The sequence below is a fragment of the Pristis pectinata genome, chromosome 14, assembly GCF_009764475.1.
Source record: "Pristis pectinata isolate sPriPec2 chromosome 14, sPriPec2.1.pri, whole genome shotgun sequence".
NCBI classification, from domain to species: Eukaryota; Metazoa; Chordata; class Chondrichthyes; order Rhinopristiformes; family Pristidae; genus Pristis; species Pristis pectinata.
The window spans coordinates 15,270,864-15,283,868 of NC_067418.1; the positions used below are offsets into that span (position 1 = coordinate 15,270,864).

The 13,005-nt window shown below is 39.1% G+C and overlaps 1 protein-coding gene across 2 annotated transcripts in view; it reads left to right on the forward strand.

The window, feature by feature from the left end:
• The first annotated feature begins 5,456 nt into the window (after positions 1-5,456).
• LOC127577699 (transmembrane 7 superfamily member 3-like) overlaps positions 5,457-13,005 on the forward strand; it is a 29,441-nt gene continuing 21,892 nt past the window's right edge. The window contains exons 1-3 of one of the 2 annotated variants that reach the window (XM_052029149.1): positions 5,457-5,602; positions 10,008-10,162; positions 12,179-12,326. In XM_052029149.1, the coding sequence (XP_051885109.1) occupies positions 5,482-5,602; positions 10,008-10,162; positions 12,179-12,326 (424 nt within the window). In that variant the 5' untranslated portion in view covers positions 5,457-5,481. The remainder of the gene's footprint in view (positions 5,603-10,007; positions 10,163-12,178; positions 12,327-13,005) is intronic. The other variant, XM_052029150.1, reaches the window with a different exon arrangement.

Sequence of the window (13,005 nt, forward strand, 5' to 3'; positions counted from 1 at the left end):
GCCCTTATCACACTGTTGGCCATGAGAGATACTGTATTGCCAACTGACTGCAATGTTTTCCAAATTACAACAGTTGCTATGCTTCAAAATTCCTTCATTAAATACTTGTAATATCAGTAATGGTTACCAAGTTATGACAGTTTTCTGAAGAATGACTGAACAATTTAGGCAAACTCAACTGGGTTCATACTGGCCTATGACTAAATTTCAGTTAGTTACTGCCTCCTTGTTGCTATTTTGCCTGTGCCATTCCCTAAAGTTTGAAATAAAGTAAGAAGCTTTCAACTTAGATTTTGACGAAATTCTGTTGGGACAATAATTCATGAATCACGTGAGTATTTTAATTTTATGATAAAAATAATCAACTGAGATCACGAAAATCACCGTGGGACAGATTAAAAACATATACTAATGATGCCATGTTAAATGTTCAATGTAATATGGTACAAAATGGCAGAAGTGTGCAACAGCAAAAAAATGGAAGTAACAGCTGCAATTTCTTTTGGGAAATGTTGGCTAGGCTAAGGTTGAGGATAAAAAATATTTTCATTGTTCAAGAGTTTGTAATGCAAATAATGGTCAAGTTAAATATCGCAATCACAGTGATTACCTACTTGTCCACAAGGCATACAAACATGCCTTCTGCAATAAATTTCAGATATCAGTGAGATTAGAAATAAAATTACTCACAAACTACTTTCACAGTTAAAAGCCCCAGAAAATTTATGCATGGTATTTGAACATGTGCTTATGGTTTTAATGACCAACTAACCCATAAGTACTGCTTAATTTCTAGGATGTAAAAAAAAAGGGTTTAGGTTATCAGTTTTTGAGAATTCTTCAGCGTGATTAAATGCTAAACCTGCTTCATGAAATCAATGTTGTTGGATACCAAACACTTACATCAACCCTGGTTCGATCCTAACGCAGGTGGTGTCTGTGTAGAGTTTGCAATATTCTACCTGTATCCGTGTGGGTTTCCTCCCCAATATGCTCTAGTTCCATCCTACAACTCAAACATAGCTGGTAGTTTAAATGGCAACTGTAAATTATTTCTGGCAAAAAGAATCAAAGGGGAGTGGTTGAGAATAAGAAAGAGAATAGGTTACAGGGAAATAAGAAATGGAATGGGAAGAAGTGGCTTGCTCTGCTGGGAGCTGGCATGGACTCACAAGGCTGAATAGCCTCTATCTGTCCTGTAATAAGAAAGTAATCGCTGCTGTCTGACTGATGTCAGAAAATGAGAAGCTTGCACCAAAATAGCCACTAAGTTTTTGTTGCTTCCTTTGAGGTCAGCAATGAGTGCTGGCAACCTTTAGTTACTAACTCAATGTTCCAAATAATGATGAGTTGGTTGAAATGTGGAGCGGGGCAAATCAAAGGAGCACAAAAAAGACCTCCCCTTAAAGGATCAATGGTGCTTGCATTTTTTTTTCTCAGAGTGGGAGTTACTTATTTTTTCAAAAGAAATTGAATTTTAATATTAGACAATCAAAACAGGAAAAATAAAATTTTGTCATGAAAATTATGCTCAGGTAGTTCCATGCCACGAATTACATTTAAAAAATGGTACCCCTTACTTTAACAATTATCAAAGAGGTCAGACTATAAATAGTTGTTTGTTCATCAGAGTTGACAGAGTTTAATTAAAAAGTAAATATTTAATAGGTGGCATTCATTGATGAAATATACACTTTTCAAAGACAGTTTGGTTACCTCATCGTAAGTCAGCATTAACTGTTTGCTGATCGTAAACTTGCAGATAAAGATGCAGTCTGTTGAATAGATTAAATGCTTTACCCTTGTTTCTGAAATTTACACAACCTTGGCTCCGTGGGAGGTATGGATAAACTGGTTACTGTGCCTTGCTCTGGGAGTCATTGTTAGCCTTCAGCTATAACAAAATGACAAACATCTCCTTCAGAATCTTCCATTTTACAAAAACCTTCTATGCCTACTGGAGATAAAAACATTCACCCCTTCATAACTTATATGAACTTAAATCAAACCAACAACTTAAGTCTGAGGATTTGAATGTGAAAACATCATTTTATATACTGTTAATGCACAAATGTCGACTTGATTATACCAACCAATCTGAGTGAAAGCCATGCAAGGTGAGTCTGGATCTTTATGTGCCAGTCATCTCTCACATCCATGATGGTAGCTCTGATGTCCGTCAACTCAATTAAGCATCGGTACCCAGATAAGTTTTATCACTTGTTTATTCCCTAGGAAATCCATCTTATTTGACAGGGGTGGGGTGATAAGGTAGGCTCATGAAAAAACATCCCTGAAGCTGTGTGATTGAAGGGCCTGGCTTGTTTTCTATTCCTGAAAAAGATATGCTATGTCTCTATAAGCCTTCATCAGTTAATTAGACATACATCTCTTTCCTTGAATTCAAGCTGACCACTGACTCTAATCATATCAAATTTAATTAACTATTAGTAATTAAGTTATGATGGAAATTGGATTAAAGTTGTGTTTGAATAGTTGGCCTCTAACCTACTTCTAGTTTGCCAGTGGACTTCAGCTCATTCATTTGGAGCCTGTCATTTCTAATAATACCAGACTCTACTAGAGCTCTTGGCAGGGTTTCAGCTGATTAATAGGATCCCACATGAGCCATTTATTTCTCTGTCATAGGTAATTTAATATTTAATAAACTACTGGTGACAATATACAGCTAACTCATTACAATCCTTTCCAGGTTAGTGGAAACTTCTTGTGTTCTATGATTTGCAAGGCTTTGTCAAAATAAATTGGCATTTTGTTCTCTGAATAATCTGCTTAGCCTGCTTATTAATCCAAATGGACCTTTTGACAGGTATTCTTGCATTAACTCCCTTGCAATGTTCTAGGTATCAAGGCTCCTGTGACAAAAGCCTTGATTTTGGTTTCTATTAGCAAATGTACCGTTATCCTGTAACCAAGGTTCTGAAGGAATCACACCTTTGGATTTACTGAACGTAGATTTAAGAGCCTTAAAATGCAAAGGCAACACAACATACCAGTCCTTTCCACAAGAAAATATATAATCATCAAAGAATAAAAGACTCAGCAAATCCAATATCATCAGTGGATAAGGAATCTATATTCAAATTGATGAATTTTATCAAGAATTTAAAAGGAGACTCATCATTGTGTAATTAGCAGGTCCCATCTGTCTTTAGAATGATGTTTGGAAAGCAATCAAATGTACTCATAGAGTATCTAAAGCTTCACCACTCCTGATGGAAACCGGGTGAAATCTCCATTTGATGAATACAACAGAGCAGCAGAAGGAAAGGTAACCTCCACAGTATTGTTAGGTAGTAGTGAAAAAACAATCGGTTGTACAAGTGCACTAGTAGTCTTTCCTAAACCTATTCAGAGGGTCCACCCAGTCTACTTGTATTCTTGACAACAACAAACTGTTGCTTTTATATGGTTTCATTGGTTTTATGAAGCATCCAAAAGTTAGCTGTCAACCAAAGGTTAACTCAAATTCACAAAAGTAAATTTTAGGACTAGTTATAGAACCATGGAGTAATACAGCATAGAAGCAGGCCTTTCGGCCTAACGTCCACGCCGACCAAGGTGCCCAATTGAGCTAGTCCCATTTGCCCACATTTAGTCCATATCCTTGTAAACCTTTCCTATCCATATACTTATTGAAATATCTCTGAAATGTCATTATTGTACCTGCCTCAACTACTTTCTCTGGCAGCTTGTTCCATATACGCACCACCCCTGCGTGATGAAGTTGTCCCTCAGGTCCCTTTTAAATCTTTACCCTCTCACCTTAAACCTGTGCCCTCTAGTTTCTGGTTCCCTTTCTCTGGGAATAAAACTGTGTGCATTCACCCTATCTATGCTCGTCGTGATTTTATACACTTCTATAAGGTCACCCCTCAGTCTCCTATGTTCCAAGGAATCAAGTCTTACCCTGCCCAACCTCTCCCGATAACTCGGGCCCTCAAGTGCTGGCAACATTCTCGTAAACCTAGTGGTCCAAAGCTTGATTAAAGAGGAAGATATTAAAGAACATCCTGAAGTTGAGAGAAAGAGAAGTGAAGCTGAGGTGATCTTTCTTCCCATAAGCAACCATTCTGTGGCTGCATGCCTAACAACTTTTGAACTTGGGTCTTCACATTGTGAAGCACCCCGTGCTTAAGTGTCAAGATGACACTAGGAGGCTGCATGCCAAGTGCTGGAAGATGGGATTAATACAGGTGGGTGCCCACTGGTCAGTGTGGATGTGGTGGGCTGAATGGCCTGCTTCCATACTGTATGACTCTATGACTCTAAACGCAGTCTGCCCTTTCAACCCTTTCTTTCCCACAAAAAGGCACCCAAACAACCCTTCCAGCTGAAGCAGTAAGTCACTTGCACTTCCTCCGATTTAGTGTATTGCATTGTGTTCAAGATGTAGTCTCCTGTACATTGGAGAAACTAAAGCAGAACGGCTGATTGCTTTGCAAAACATTTCCATTCAGACTGCAAAAAGAACAGCTCTTAGCCACCTGGCCTCTGCATTCCATAATTTCCTTTCTTTATCTACTTCCATCTCCTTTAAGAACCTCCTTAAATGTCACCTATCTTCCAGTAAACTTTAATAGTTATCTTATTCTTTTGTCCAGTACTTTGGGTACATCTCTACTATCAGCATTCTATTTTTCCATACAGTATATGAAGACAAGTTCTTATCGTTGTTATCACTGTTTGCCTTAATTCAGTGGTCACACTTTGAGTCAGAAGATCTTGAGTTAAACCAGTATTCTCCCAAGAAAATATGGGGGGAAAATAGTCTGGAAATTTTCTCTCCAAACTCCGCAGCTGATCACCAGCATCAAGTTCTCTTCCCTCAGAGAGAAAACGAACTGCACCTCAAACTTACTTCATTGGGTGTAAAAGTTATTGGGAGATCCCAAGTTTGTGGAAAGCGGTAAACAAACGCAACCCCTTTGTTTTGTATTTTTGCCGAGTAGTTTAGAAGACAGCGTTCTGTTCAACTTCCAGTTTTGATATTAAATGAGCGTCTTGCGCTCGTACCGCGGCCCGATTCTCCTCTATTCTCCCCTGTTTGTCTTGTTAGCTGCAACCACAGACATTTATTTCCCGATGTTCCAAATGAACAAATAGGTGGCGAGGTTAACACAGACTAACAGAACCAGGAATCTGGACTGTAATGAATGCAACGAGGAAGGAAATAATTATGCACGTTCAGACGAGCGTTAAGATTGATTTCATTTGATACCTGTCATTGCAATAAATTGGAAATAATTTCCTTTGGCAGCAATAATAAAGTCACCAGTAGGAAAGATGCAAAAAGATACATCTGCAAAAATATTTATATGCAAATTACAGAAGTAACCTCCCGTGAAAATCGATCAGACATGCAGATTTCAGGATGTGACGTTTGTTAGGGTGTAGGCATTAGCCAATGGGAACTGTAGGGACTGTTTGATTGACAGGAGGGCGGCTGGGAAGTGGACGATGTGGAAGCCTTGTGTGGTTGTGTGGCTGTTTGTTCTGAGTGTTGCCCTGTTCCCCCGGAGTCGCTGCTCTGGACTTCTGGCGGCGGATGCCCGGAGTCTGGATCGGGCTGCGGTTATAGGTGAGCTTATTGCAGGCTACACCTGGGAGGATTGCAGTCATTTCTGGGCAGCTCTTCCGCTTTGGCTGATACTGAGCCTTCTCCTGACCTCCAATCGGAACAGCTGCGAGAATGTGTGATGCAGTTTCAATTCAAGCCAAAAGTTAATGCATGCCTTCTAAACTTTATCTTTAACTCGAGTAACGTAGACAGGTTGCAAACTTTATTAACCTGATGGATTTTGAACTTCTGGCATTTCTTCTGCTTATTTGCACTTGACTTTTATTTAACACTTTTGGAATAAAAAGGTGTTACTGATTCGGAACGAAACATCGTGCCCAAGTGCATGCGAGGCGAGCAAGTATCTAAGTGCGTGTTTCTGTTGGAATACAAGAAATTCTGTCAAATTGCGCCAGGCTGTTTCCGCTGTTTGTGTCGTCACTGGTGATAAACATTAGTCAAGCTGTGCGAGGGCCGAGGAATTTTAAACGTAATTTGTCAAATGCAAATTTCAGATTTTGCAGTTTTAACGCTCATTTGTGAACCATTGCGACTGAAACTGTACTTGCCTATGAAAACTAGCCATGTAGCCCCCTTACTCTCTCCACACCCCAAATGTTCTCACTCTCTCACACAGTTCCAATTGATTACTGATTGTTGGGTTTTGCATAAGTGCATGGGCATAACGAACTAGTTTTTGTATATTAAACACTTAGTTGACTGAGAAAATATTTAGTTGACTGAAAATCATAACTGAAATGCCAACAATGATGCACTTGGTAGTGCTTTTGAATCTGAGTCAATGTGATGGGTTCAAGTCCCACTCTCAGCTTGAGTTCAGAATTCTGGGTTGATGCTCCCAGTGTCTCAGTTCAATACTTGGGGAATTCTGCATTATTGATGTTCCATTTTTTGTTTGGGGTGTAAATAATTGTAGTGTATTGTTCTCACCCCACCCCAGCCCCTTTCTTTTTACTGGTGCTAGAATGGATGTGACAAAGTTCTATTGTGAAGCTGCATGATTGAGAGAGTTTGACCGAGTTGGGATTTACAGTCAACTCTTAGCCACATAAATGATAGAAAAACAGAGGGCTATATGGGAAAGAAGGGTTCGATAGATATTAGAGCAGGATAAAATGTCAGCACAACATCGTGGGCTGAATGGCCTGTACTGTGCTGTAATGTTCTAATGTGCATTCTGTACTTCCTATGCTGGTTCTGGATGGTGGCCATAGTTATTCTCTTGTGACTCTGCTGCTTCTGAACCTATCATCTTACACTGTTATTTTCTAGTGCCTTCAGGAGGGTCTCATTTAACCAGGCTCTAATCCAACTAAAGTCCTGGAGAATCCTCACAAACAGACTAATGCACCTCATCAGAGGAATACAGGGGTCTGCAGATGCCAGAATATGGAGTAACAAGCAGTCCGCTGGAGGAACTCAGCGGGTTGAGCAGCATCTGTGGGAGGAAAGTTCTGATGCAGGGTTTCTACCAGAAGCATCGACAATTCCCTCCCTCCCTCCCTCCCTCCCTCCCTCCCTCCAGCTCTGCCCCCCCCCCCCAGCTCTGCCCCCCCCCCATGCTGCTCATCACATGGCCATCTCTTTAATTTGATCAATCGCGGGTGGGTTTACATGGCCTGCACTTGCTCTAGTGTGGGTACGGTCTCTTGCCCTGTTTCTGTGTTCACTATCACTTCATCATTCTGGTATCAATTATGTGCTTGTTTATTTCCAATGGCTCTCAGAACAAGTGTTTCCAGTTTACCCAAGCAATTTAAGGTTTTCCTGCAAGGGCTAGTATTTCAGCCAATGTAAGTAGCTTTATAAGCTTAACATTAGTTGCCTTCATTTCTGTATTTATGAAATCTAATTCAATATTCTAAATGCTTTCTTGGAGATGACTCAAGTATTGCAGAAGAGCAGGACAATTGTCCCGTGTTCTGGCTTGCCCTTTGTTCATTGCATCTGTTAATAATGCTCTGGGACTTTGTGAACAGGTTTGTATAAATACACTTCTATTAAATGGTTTAGTGTAATTCTTTTTTGTTGACTAGCCACTTTTAAATTTTAAGTTACCAGGCACTCGTATTTTAAAAGAAAATAACTTTTTTATTTAGGTAAACCCAACTTGCTCCTTTGCATCGTGCATATGGGAGAGGAGAAACTGTTTTAAGTTTGCCTGAAGAAGAGCACAACAGTCAGTGTTGGACCGACTGCTTGCTCAAATTTTGTGCTGCTTGAGCCTGTGACCTCTTGATTCTTGTATAAGTGCTATCAATGAGCCTGTTGGCATTGTAACATTGGCTTCAGATAGTCAGCCCGTCTGTTGCATCCAGTTTTATGAATGTAATGCCCTTAAACATTGCATTCAACAATAACAACTCCCATCTCGGCAGCCTCTTTGAATGTAGCAGCATCACAGAGTGCTTTGCACAAACAAAAATTGCCAAGCACAGTAAGGAAATGGTGCATGTGCCCAGAAGCTTGGCCAGAGAGAAGTTTCAAAGGAGGACGTGGGTGGAAAGTTTAATAGAGGGAGTTCCAGAGCTTTGGATCTTGGGTGTTGAAAGAACCTCGATGAAGCAATTGAAATTTGAGAATGAGCATGATGGGTGGCTTGTAGAGCTACTGGGCTGGAGGAGCAAAGCCAGTCATGGATTTGAAAATAATGATAGGAATTTTGAAATTAAAGTACATCTTATTCAGGAGCCTGTGTAGAATAGCCAGTAAGGAAAGCATGTTAGTGAAAATTGAAGGGAGTCAAGTATCAGTCCTTGGGAGGCACTAGGGATGAAGTGCAATCTCAAAAATGAGTCATGGGCAATCCTCTGGTTCAATGCCTTGGATCTGTGTTAACTTGCCTCAAATATTAAAATAATATTTGAGTTTAATTTTTCGTGTGTGTATTTCAGTAGAAATGTTTAAAAGATTAAGTATATTCTCAGTGTGTTTCTTGGAGTATAGTTTTCTGTTTTGATTTTATTAAGACTGAGGAGTTGAGTAATTGCCATATTTTACAAATTCAAAATGCCAGATGTTTCTGAATTAATTTGCTGCGTAGAAGTTAGGATTCAATGTTATTCATTCCCTACTCTTCTAACTGACATTGGTTTGGTTTCTTTTGTGCAATATTTATTTAATTCTCAAAGCTATCTCATGCCCAAACTTTGATAATCAGCTCATAACTAATGTTTTGATGAATTTGGTTTCTTGAAAGACTTGCACGGAATTTCCTGCTGTTGGTAATGTGCAAGATTTAGTTGTTACTTGTTTTAATATACGAGTAAATAATGTATTAGTGATACCTACACAATTAACCACTTTTGTCTCTAGTCCTTTTATGATCCTATCCATCTGTTTTCTGAGAGTGAAATTAAAACTTTATTAAATTCAAGGTATTTATGTTAATCGCTCATCACACAATGTACATTTTTATTAATAGTAATCCCTACCCACATAGGCTACAACAATAGAAAATCAACAAAAAAAAATCTCCAGGTGCCCGAAAGCTGAAATAAAATCAGAAAATGATAGAAAAACTCAGCAGCTCAGGCAGCAACAAAATGAGAAATAGAGATAATATTTATCAGAATTCTGATAAATGGTTCTTCAACCTGGAAATGTTGATCTGCTTCTCTTGCCTTAGACTACAACAACCTTTTATTTGACACTGCTAGAATTAAAATCTATTTGGCTGACTATTGCATTGCCAGTCTGTGTTGTGCTGTAAGGTCTCATTAATTCAAATCTTCCTTTCCTCCCCACTAACTATGCAATTATTTTGAGATCAGGGTATGTTTACCATATGACACATTCTTTGTGGTTCTGCTGCAATTTAATGTCAAGCTTTAACAAGAAGTGAAATGACAGCCTGTGCTTGTTGAGACATTTCTGCTGATAAGGAAGTTTTATTTTAAACGAGTAAGTTAAATAATTTTCTCCCATATTTCAGGCAACTTGTGCCAAAAGTTTGAAGAAAGCACAGGTGGTTGTATTCACAGATCCCTTTTAAGACATAATTGAAAGCAAGGAATAAAGGATAACATCTGCTGCATTCTGTTATTGTAGAAATTACCTTCAGCATATCAAATATGCAAGTGTAACTAAATTGTGTATGTGTTTTAACAACATAATTGCTCCATCACAGTTTCAGGTAGTAAAATATTTTACTTGCTGGCTTTCAGATTGGAACTGGATCAACTCTTGAAACAAATTGTATTTCAGGCTGTGGGAAAGAAATCAGAGAATGGAACTGACTCGTTTCCAAAATGTTGCCACAGGCTCAGTGGGTCAAATGGTGGCCTCCTGTTCAATAATAACTGAGCTTTAGATTTGTACTTGTTTGTGGCTGGTGTATATCTTGAGAAAATGTTGCACTTAAGTAGCATTGATTATGCTTTTGCTTCTAATTCTCTCACTGTAGGTAACATTAAAATCCCTCTTTTGGTGCCCGTTTCTGTTCTTTTGGAGCCTAATGAAAGTAAACGAGTTGTCATTACAAACATTAGTCACCAAGCTTCCTCTGTGGTTACCCAAGTATACTCGCACATGCAAAACGTGACAGTCTCGCTCTCTAGGGTAAGTGAAAGGCTGAGTTAAGTATTTTTAAATTGGCTTCCTCATCTGTACTTGTCTTTTTGATCTCAAACCTATGCGAATAATCAGAGATGGCACAAAGAACCACACTTCTTTTTGATTTTTGTTATCTTTTAGTTGCTATTAATGAAATAAAAACATGTATTCTGCTGTTTAACACTTAAAGGATATCTGTGAGGCACTTAACACCTTATTTAAAAAAAAGATACCTGATACTGTTTATTGAAATTTTTGATTTCACAATTGGATCTTGTTTTTTCTTGTGTCCAATATTCACTTGACTGTTGAAGAAAAGTAATCAGAGCTTATTTTTGTAATAAGTATTTAAAAAATGTGAATTCCACATTGTGACTTAATGCAAAATAGCCAACTGATAAAGCAGAACACTACTACAATGATGAGTGGTATTTTGTAAGACAGTTTGGAAATGTGCCCACAATGCATCAATGTAATTAAAAAAAATATATTTTTGATATCTTCGTATATTGCAAGTAAGGAGACTTTGCCAACTTTATAAAGAAACTAAACTTCAAGTAGAAGTTTGAACCATTGTTATAGGCCTGAGTTCAGGTATACTTTGAAACAGAATGGAATTCGAAACAAATGCTCAACTAGTGCATTGCTTAGCTGCAGGTTTTTGAGATTGTTATCCGGGTTCACTGGCGAGAGAGAGTTTGAATTTCAGGGTTTTTAAATTAAACAACTAACTGTGGTAGGAAGATATTTTGGTTGCTGGAAGTGCTGATCAGGGTGGGCAGAATTGTGGAGAGAGAATGTTAACATTTCATGCCAGTGACTAGTGGAGTGGGTCAGTGTTGGGACCACAGCTTTTCACTTTATACATTAATGATCTGGATGAAGGAATGAATGGCATTGTGGCTGAGTTTGCAGACGATACAAAGATGGGTGGAGGGACAGTGTTAGAGGGAGGAAGTCTGCAGAAGGACTTGGACGGGTTGGGAGAGTGGACAAAGAAGTGGCAGATAGAATACAGCATAGGGAAGTGTGGGGTTATGCTCTTTGGTAGGAAGAATAAAGGTGTTGACTATTTTCTAAATGGAGAGACAATTGTGAAATCTGAGGTGCAAAGGGACTTAAGGAGTCCTAATTCAGGATTCCCTCAAGGTTAACTTACAGGTTGAGTCGGTAGTAAGGGGAAAAAAAAATGCAATGTTAACATTCGTTTCAAGAGGACTAGAATATAAAAGTAAGGATACTGATGAGGCTTCACAAGGTGTTGGTCAGACCACATTTGGAATATTGAGAGCAACTTTGGGCCCTGTATCTAAGGAAAGATGTCTTCCTATATCACAAGGAAATCTTCAGAAGGCCTTTGACAAGGTGCCACACACAGCCCTGGAGAGGATCCAGAAGGGGTTCACAAGAATGATTCTGTGCATAAAAGGCTTAATATGAGGAGCGTTTGATGGCTCTGGGCCTGTACATGATGGAGTTCAGAAGGATGATGGGGGTGGAATATCTATTTGAAACCTACCAAATAATGTCAGACCTGGACAGAGTGGATGTGGAGAAGAAGTTCACATCAGTAGGAGTCTAGAACCTAAGGGCACAGCCTCAGAATAAAGGGATGTCCCCTTAAAACTGAGATGAGGAGGAATTTCTTCAGCCAGAGGGTGGTGAATCTGTGGAATTCATTCCCACAGAGGACTGTGAAGGCCAAGTCATTGGGTGTATTTAAGGCAAAGATAAGATCTTGCTTTAAGGGGTTAAAGTTTATGGGGGGGGGTGGTGGGGAAGGCAGGAGAATGGGTTTGGGAAAAAAAACATCAGCCATGATTGAATGGTGAAGCACACTTGAGTGGGCCAAATGGCTTAATTCTGCTCCTGCTTATGGTCTTATGGAAATATGAATGTGATTAGATCAAAGTGGTAGTTAGCCATTATGTAGTTCCAATCCCACTTTAACCTTTGGGCACTTGTGGGCAGACTTGCAATTTCAGTGATGTAGAAATTGACTTATTTCCTGGTGTGCCTCAGTTCTTTTCTGTAGACTCGTCTTATACCAGCTCAAGTGCTGGTGTGGTTCTAATATTGCAGCCGGCTGCTGAAAAGGCAAAATTCTACATCAAAGCTGGGGCGGAGGAGGTGTCGGTAACTCTGTTTGCTCTGCCCTACACTTCCCAAGGTAAATAAACTCTGGTAATGCTTCAATGCATATTGGTAAGTAATGCAAGGAGTTTGCATATTACGCAGAAAATAAGAATCTAAGCATGAGCAGATTTGTTAAACTTTCCATTTGAACAGGGAACATGACAGGTGACTTAATAGTCATCTTCAAACTGTGATACATTTTGACAGAATGTACACCAGAAAGTGTAGGGGTGGGGGACAAAATCAAAGGTCATCAATATTGGATAGTCGCTGAGAGACCAAATGGGAAAAGCAGAAGCAGTTTCATGACCCAGTGTGAGAATGCGGAATTCCATGGCACTGATGTGGTTGAGGAAAATATTGTAGTTGCAGAAGCTAGATCACTAAAAGAGAATGGAGACGAATTTGATGATAGACAGGCTGAGACACTACAGGAGCACAAAGGTTGATAAAGTAGTCAATCCATATGTTCTCTTTAAAAAATATAGTTCAAAGCCCTTCAGGCTTTCACCTAAGGTTTTGGACTCTCATTAAGTTTAATCTACATTTCTGTTGTATTGAGTTGTTTTTGAGCAAATCTTGGCTAGTTTAGAATGTAGATACTATATTAGAACTGTGCTAAAATAGCCTTCAACAAATTTACTAACTTGTTTTTACTAGCTCTAAATTTGATTTGCAAGAAATAATATATGGAGAAATTCAACCACTATTTC